This window comes from Mus pahari, chromosome 7 (assembly GCF_900095145.1).
Source record: "Mus pahari chromosome 7, PAHARI_EIJ_v1.1, whole genome shotgun sequence".
Taxonomy (NCBI): domain Eukaryota; kingdom Metazoa; phylum Chordata; class Mammalia; order Rodentia; family Muridae; genus Mus; species Mus pahari.
Genome location: NC_034596.1, coordinates 99,804,083 through 99,812,777, shown reverse-complemented (window position 1 = coordinate 99,812,777; position 8,695 = coordinate 99,804,083). Strand labels below are relative to the sequence as shown.

General features: G+C 48.2%; 1 protein-coding gene across 1 annotated transcript in view; it reads right to left on the bottom strand.

The window, feature by feature from the left end:
* The window catches only part of Ak7 (adenylate kinase 7), a 68,192-nt gene that overhangs the window by 3,297 nt on the left and 56,200 nt on the right, over window positions 1–8,695 (bottom strand). The window contains exons 15-16 of the mRNA XM_021202570.1: window positions 7,470–7,667; window positions 3,739–3,959 (exon numbers count right to left, since the gene is read on the bottom strand). Of these exons, the coding sequence (XP_021058229.1) occupies window positions 3,739–3,959; window positions 7,470–7,667 (419 nt within the window). The remainder of the gene's footprint in view (window positions 1–3,738; window positions 3,960–7,469; window positions 7,668–8,695) is intronic.

Genomic DNA, 8,695 nt, shown 5'->3' with positions numbered 1-8,695 from the left:
TCTTTTTTTTTTTTTTTAAAGATTTATTTATTATTATATCTAAGTACACTGTAGCTGTCTTCAGATGTACCAGAAGAGGGCGTCAGATCTCATTATGGATTGTTGTGAGCCACCATGTGGTTGCTGGGATTTGAACTCAGGACCTTCGGAAGAGCAGTCAGTGCTCTTAACCACTGAGCCATCTCTCCAGCCCTAAGATTCTTTTTCAGAGGTCTGCTGCTTCCAGCCATATCTGGTCAGTTGATTGGCGGTCTCCACTGGCATTCTTCTTCTTCCTCCGCTGTCTATGTGGGCTATATAAACTAACTCTTTCATCGTCACAGAAACTCTATGAAATAGGTAACACCTTTCTCTTCGTTTTCAAGATGGGACCTGTGAGATACCAAAAGGAACAGAAGTGTGGTCCTGTAGGGAAGGGAGCAGGATTTGGGCTCTAACAGCAAAATCATGAGACTAATAGAAGCAATTTCCAGTTTCTGTTATTCAACTTTTATGGTAGGAGACCCCAAGAACCAAGGGAAAGAAAAACAGGAAACAGGCACATGGGCAGGTCCCTGTCCTTGAGTGTATGGACAACTTCATTATATCTTTGGCAACCCTAATCCCTCCCCTTCCCGTATGGACTTTTAGTGTTTTAGCTTCACTAATATTTTAAAGTACCCAGTCAGGATATAAGGTACCCTATATGAGAGACAAAGAAGCCCGGAAAATATAAAAGGCATGACATCAGTCTCTCTGGCTTTGGAGAAAAATCTCCAGAGACTGTGCTAGTTCGCGGTAAACCATGTCCTGTTAAAGAGACTTGAGGTCCCATTTCTCTTTTCAGAGCTCCTGCAATTCTTTTTTGGGAGTTCTAATAAAATAGTAAAAAAGAGAAAAGCTCAATGCAGACACCCACAGAGAAAATGAATGACATGAGAGGGAAAAATCCTTAAATTCTGAACGAGCATAGACAGACCTGTCAGAAAAATGGATAAAGTCAGACTGGTCTCTGCTTACAGCCTTGATGTGAACAAGCAAAGCCAAGACTGTGGAACTGGAGAGAACGAAGGGACTCAGTGGAACTATAGGCTTGAAACAAACTTTACTCCCAAAGTCACGGAGTCTTATCACAGCAATATAAACCCCAAATAAGACACTGCCCCTCTGGAACCATGAGCCTAAATAAAGGCTTCCTTCTGTAAGTTATCTTGCCCAAGGTGGTTTATCACAGTGATGGAGGAGTAACCAAGGCAGCCTTGCACAGAGAGAGGCAGTTTAGACATAGGTATGAATGCTTCAACAACCATGTCTAGTCTGACTCAGCAAACTTTAGGCTGTAGAGATTAATCAGTCCCTCAAAATCATGAAGGACAGGCAGGGCATTAGAGGAGCCAGGGCACCCTCGTATCCAGCGCTATAAAGACATACTTGCACTCTATGATGTAGGGAGGAATTTTCACATGCGTGTTACTAATGGCTGTAACTGTTCTAGTCCTGTAAAGAGACACCATGATCAAGGCAGCTCCCAGAAAAGCAAGCACTTAACTGGGGGCTTGCTTACAGTTCCAGAGGGTTAGTCCATGACCACCACTGTGGCACGCAGACAGGCATGGCGCTGGAGCAGTCGCTGAGCGCACCTCACACCCTGATCTACAAGCAGCAGGCACAGAGTAAGACACTGGGCCTGGCATGAACTTTTGAAACCTCAGAGCCCACCCCCAGCAACACACTTCCTCCAGCAAGCACATGCCTACTCTGACAAGGACACACCTCCCCATCTTCCCCAGACAGTTTATCAAGTGGGGACAAGGCATACAAATGCATGAGCCTGTGGGGGGCCCAGCCACACACATTCAATCAGCCAGAAGCACAGACGCACTAGCCCCAGTGTGTGTGCCCGTGTGTGTGTGTGTGTGTGTGTGTGTGTGTGTGTGTGTGTGTGTGTGTTTATCCTGGGAGATGTTTCTCCTGGGTTCTCAGATTGAACTCAGGTCTCAGGGTACCAGGTTTATGCAGTACATATCTTCCCCTTCTGACCATCTCCCTGCCCCCTTTTGAAGGCATTAGCCTGCTGTCTTCTCAGATCTCCAGTTCTTTGAATAAGGCATGACCTAAAGATGCAATTCCCGGCACTGGAGAGATGGCTCCATGATTAAGAGCACTGGCTGCTCTTCTACAGGACCTGGGTTCGATTCCCAGTATCCTCATGACAGCTCACAACCATGTGTAACTCCAGTTCTGGGACATCCAATAACCTCTTCTGGCCTCTGCAGGCACTTCATGCACACAGCACACAGACACACATGCAAGCAAAACACCATATACAGGAAAATAAAGAAAGAAGCAACTCCTGTCTGTGTCGCCAACCTCTGTGTTGACACACGGGTGTCCTGGTCACCAAAAGGTGGGTGCTTAAGAGCTTGTCTCTCCCCCACCCACAATCCCGAAGTTCCTTTCTTGGTACTGACTGAGTGCCTGGTATAGGGCAGGCCCTGTTCAAGGCAGAGAACAAAGACAAGATACCAACGCTCACACGGCTTAAGTTGTCTGTGCCAGGGAAAGGCAGGGAGAGGTAAGTTCGTAAAAGCTCCAGTATGTCAGATACCATAAAGGGAAGGAAGGAAGGAAGAAGAAACATAAGGGGGTGCTCTGGAGAGAGGCCAGAGTGGGTGTTTTACACGTGGTGGGAAGGGAGTCTCTTGTCAGTAAAGGCATAAGGCAGATAAGGGAGATGAAGGCAGGCTACATTCTTTGAGATGGGACTGTTAGAAGCACCCAGGTCACACTGGACCTTGTGGGCCACCGGACGTAGTACTGACTTTTATCCAACGGGGCTGGGAAGCCCATGAGGAATGTCAACAGAGGCTGGCTTGCTGGCCGTGCTTTCTGGAAGTGTGCTGGGGAAGAAGTGTGGACGATGACTGGAGATAGCGAGGGTTGACCTTGTAAATCGAGCAAGAGTCACTGATGGGGAGCCAGACGTGGTGGCTCACAAGTTTAATGCCAAGCAGCTGGGAGGGTGAGGCAGGAGGATTGCCATGAATTCGAGGCCATTCTGGACTACATGGTGAGTGAGAGGCCAGCCTGGGCCCCACGCTGGTGAGAGCTTGTCTCCAAACAAACAGAAAGTGGCCCAGAAGTGGAGAGACAGATGTGAGTGCTAATTCTGGAAGCAGAATCACTCACTCAGTGTCTCGAGGACCGAGCAGAGTGCAGTCACGCGCCTCAGTTAGACAGCGAAAGGAGAATCAGACCACGAGGCCGTCACAGGGATGGCATCGTGTACGTCGTGTCTACAATGTTATACGTGTGTGTGTGTGTGTGTGTGTGTGTGTGTGTGTGTGTGAGTAGTAGTAGTAGTAGTAGTAGTAGTAGTAGTAGTAGTATGCTTTTAATAATTTTATTTGCTATTTTGTATACAGGTATTTGCCTGAATGTATGTCTGTACATCACATGCACACGGTGCCCACGGAGGCCAGCAGAGGGCATCCCTGGAACTGGAGCCACAGATGGTTTAGAGCCTGCGTGTGGGTGCTGGGACTCAACACCCGGTTGCTTTGGAAGGACCACTCGTGCTTTTTTTTACCCACAGAGCCATCGGTAGCCCATATCATGGACACTAATGGCAGTGGTACTCAGTAAAACACCACGGATACGGATACCTCCTTTCAATGGCGTACGTGACAAGGAGAGCCGTCCAAGCAGCATTTCCATGCTGGCCTAAGTGATGCGTCCCGCGTCCAGCCTCGCACTCACCCACTCCTCCCAGCGGGCTATCTTCTCCGCCATCTCCATGGCCTCCTTTTGTTCGCGTTCTGCTGTCTGAGCAGCCTCCTTGGCCAGGCGATCCTCCGCTGCTTTCTTCTCCTCCTCTGCCTTTTCTTCGTCTGTTAAGCCATAATTCCGAGGCTTCCCGATCTCTTTGATGAGCTGTTTGATAGCAAGTCTATTCTGGGCATCTTCAAGTTTTCCTACGTCTTTAAATACCAGAAGAGAAACAATCTGCACATGGATCCTAGACATGTCTGTGATTAGAACAACACTCTTCACAAGGGTGGGAGAAAGGGTCCATAAAAGTAGCATTCCCGCCGGGCGTGGTGGTTTAATCCCAGCAGGTGGATTTCTGAGTTCGGGGCCAGCATGGTCTACAAAGTGAGTTCCAGGACAGCCAGGGCTACACAGAGAAACCCTGTCTCGAAAAACCAAAAAAAAAAAAAAAAAAAAGTAGCATTCCCCACTTGGCAGCAAGGGTCAGAGTTTCATTTCTCAAGGGCAACCTCTACAGTGGGAGCATGAGAAACAGGGGTGTAGAGATTCAGCCTTGGCTCTTACAATTCTTTTTCTGACTGTTTGCAATAAGATTGCACTATCTGGCCATAAATTGACTGGAACTCATATTGTAGACTAGGCTACTAGGTCTCTGTCCTTCTGAATGCTGGGATCACAGGCACACAAAACCTAAGCCCGTTCTGACTTCTGGAAGTCACCATTGATCTGAGTGGATGGGCCCAGGAAAGGACTGTACTAGAGTCTGAATTGTTTTGCCTTTGTCTGTGTACATGGTGCATGTGTGCGTGTGTGTGTGTGTGTGTGTGTGTGTGTGTGTGTGTGTGTGTGTTCGCGCGCGCGCGCATGCCATATGTGTGGGCACTCATAAGTTATAGGTAGGTGTACATAGATAGACATAGGTGCACATGCATGTGGAAGCCTGAGGTTGATCTCAGGAGTCTTTAATCGCTCTCCAGTTGTTAATTAAGGCATGGTATCTCGATTTAACCAAGAGCTCACTGATAACAACTAGTTTATCCAGCCTGCTTGCTTAGGTAACCTTCCTTCTACAGCTGGGATTGCAGGTGGGCCGCCATACCCATCCAGCGTCTATGTGCTGGGGCTACCCTGCTATCATATGGAGCCTTCCCCTTTGCTTTATATCTATTTTATTTTTAATTATGTATGTGGGATGGGAGATATGTGCATGTGTGTGCACATGCCTGCAAAGAACAGAAGAGGGTAGTTTCCACAGCTGGCGTCTTATGCTCACTTCATGATAGACTAACCATTTTTCTTGACTTTCCTGACTGTGAGGAAGGCCAGACTCTAGGGTGTCCTGGCATTAATGTCAATGAGAAGATCTGCCAGGGCTTGGGCTGTCTCTCCACAGAATGATGCTAGTGACTGCATTTGGGTACCATCTCTTCCAGGTTTTATTTTATTTTAGATGATTTTTTTTTTGAGACCGTATCTCTGTATAGACCAGGCTGTCCTGAAACTCAGACACTCATCCCCAGTGCTGAGATCAAACGTGTACATCATCACCACTGCCTGGCTTGGTTTATTTTATTTTCAAGACAGAGTTTGGATATACAGTCCTGGCTGGCTTTGAACTTGTGTTGTGATCTGGATGCTAAGAACTAAATCCTTAAAGGACTAGGAATAACTCAGTGACAAAGCATTTGCCTGTTGCCTGGCAGGCATGTGGCCCTGGGTTTGATTCCCCATGCAAAGAAAACAATGGTAAAAACCATTGAAAGAGCAAGAAAGTTCTGTCTGCTACCTCTTCACTGCCCACTGTGACATTTAATTGTCCAGGTGTCCAGTGCCGCATACACATTCCAGGAGTAATGACAGCCTTTGTATCACTGGTGCTGGGAAGTATTCTGAAAGGCTGTTTGTGGAAACTCTGCTTGCTCGCCGGGAGCAGCTGTAGATACCGAACTAACCAAGACTGACAGAGTTGCCCTCCTAGGAGTGTGTGGGATGGGGACCGAGTCTAATCCAGCTCTGAATGTGGCCTGCAGTGGAACTTGGAAACTGTATGACCAGAGAGCCAGAAAAGTAAGCTGGTTAGAAGAGACTGAAGATCCAAAGGGAGAATGGGTCTGGGAAACAGTGGGAAAGAGTGAGGTCCAAAAACCCCAGATAGATAGATTGATCGATAGATTGATTGCTTGATAGATAGATAGATAGATAACAGACAGACAGATAGATGATAGATGAATGGATGATGGATGGTGAAGGATGGATGGATGGATAGATGGATGGGTAGATGGATGGGTGGATGGATGGGTGGGTGGGTGGGTGGATGGATGATGGTGAATGATGGATGGATGGGTAGATGGATGATGGTGAATGATGGATGGATGGATGGATGGATGGATGGATGGATGGATGGATGATGGATGGATGGACGGATGGATGGATGGATAAATGGATGGGTGGATGGATGGGTGGATGGATAAATGGATGGGTGGATGGATGGGTTGATGGATGGGTGGATGGATGGGTGGATGGATGGATGGATGGATGGATGGATGATGGATGGATGGACGGATGGATGGATGGATGGATAAATGGATGGGTGGATGGATGGGTGGATGGATGATGGTGAATGATGAATGGATCTAGGCACCTTTCTACCATCTGCTCAGATCCTCTTGAGGTCCTGCATTTCTGACTATTAGGCATCCTTCACCTGGGCGCACCTCTTCCTTTGTTCTTACTTGATCTCCCTGTTGTTGGCATGGAGATGAAGCCAAATGCCACAGATGGGCAATGGGGCAATGAGCGGGGCATTTGCTGCCCAATCACTCCTCCTGTCCTTTCTGCTGTTACTGCCTCTCTCTTGGGCCTTCCTGATCTTTGTATAAATACTTTTGGGGATGTCATAGAAAAGAAAACCGTGACCATTTTTTTTTTTCTGAGATTCACCACTCTCCCACAGTTCTCATGTTAGGTGCAAATGTCCACGTGTACACATGAAATATGCCTGGCTTGCAGAAGACACGTAAGTGGAGGCAAGCCCCAGTCACTGCCCAGAGTGGGAAACAGGAAGAATGAGCAGGTGGCCTGTCTCCTCAAGGTGTGAGGCAAAGCAAACCCTTCCTTCCTTGCTCCTCAACCCCAGAAGACTTGTCAAGATCCGGAAAGCCAGGAAGCAGCTCAGGGCTTCGCCGTGTCAAGTGGTACCAGATTGCTATGAAGCCTGGGATCCGGAGCCGTAGAGGAGAAGGAAGAGGAAGCTAAAGTGCCTTACTCTCTAGGTGTTTCCTGCGTGCTACGTTCCAATACGTGCTTATAAGGAGTGGAGAGTACAGAGGGGGTAGTTCCGTTTGGGGGGAGCTATGGGGTGAGCCAACCAAAGTTAAAGGCAGGAGAGGTCTGTGCTGAGCACCAGTGCTTGGCCACAAAGCAGGGACAGAACCCGGGGGATCCTCAAAGCAGACAGCAGCAAGCACAGGCTTTTCAGTCATAGACAGTTTTACATGGGATCCTGAATCTCCTATGTTTCTGTACGATGATAACATCCCAACACCCTACCCCCATGTAAAATGGCTCTCCTGGAGGAGTGCTCCTGGAGGAGTGCTCTTTTGACCCTGTGGCTTCTTGAGCTCTATCAGGCACGCTTTAAACCTGGGTCCTCCCTCAGCCCCACAATCCCAGTCTCACATGCACCAGGGGTTGCTGGGGTCTCGGAAGTCACTTCGTACCGATATGTATCGGGTGAATTTCAAGCTCGTCAAAGTAGTTGAAGACTGTCTCATCGTCCGTATTGATGTCCCGGTAGTGGCTCAGAGCCCGGAGGAATCGGTCCTGGCTGTAGTGAGTTCCTGCCACGACACTCTCCGGGAGGTTCATCACCCGCTCCTTCAGGAACTCATCAGATGCGTCCAGACCACACACAAACTCTGGGGAGAGGAGAGAAAACCCTGGGATCAGCACAGCAGGGTTGGATGGATGGCCACAGCTAACCAACACGCCTGGCCCACAGCCTCAACCTCACATGGCTGCAAAGGCCTTGTCACCCTCCTGGGGGAAAAACGCACACAGACCCCACAACTCCAGACCCTGTCTCGAAAAACCAAAAAAAAAAAAAAAAAAAAAGACCCATCTCCAACTCCAAAGTAAATACATACATACATACATACATACATACTCTTCCAGGGGAGCACAGTTGCAATCACAGAGGTTTGGTTTTTTTGTGTTTTTGTTTTTCGAGACAGAGTTTCTCTGTGTAGCCCTGGCTGTCCTGGAACTCACTCTGCAGACCAGGCTGGCTTCAAACTCAGAAATCCACCTGCCTCTGCCTCCCGAGGTCTGGGATTGAAGGCTTGCGCCACCGCTGCCCGGCTGCAATCCCAGAGTTTAACTGGGAAGCCCAAAGTTCCCTAGCTCCTGAGCACCCAAACCTCTGGGCTCTGGGGGACCCTAAACACATGTGTACATACCCACACACAGACACTCATGCATCGAGGAAGTAAATCTTAACAAAAAATAAATTCTTCCTTGAAGGCGGTAAGTCAGTCCCCAGCACCCATGAGAAAAGACCAGTGTGGTGTCACCCACTGGGAAGTACTGCGGAAACAGAGGTGGGAGATACTCAGGTGCTCACTGGCATGACGGCCTGGCTGAATTGGTAACTGCCAAGTTTGATGAGGGACACTGTCTCAAAAAACAAGGTGGATAGCTCCTGAAAAATGACACCTAAAGTTGATCTTGACTCTCACAGGCATGTGTCTACATGTGCATGCCTGTACATAGTACTCTCACAGGTGTGTATCTACATGTGCATGCCTATACACACACAGATTTGCACACACACACACACACACACACACACACACACACACAAAATATTGGAGAGATATTTTCAACTCACCAGGTGTAATTAATTTATCATAGGGAAATATTTTGCCTCTGATTTCTTCTTCTTCCT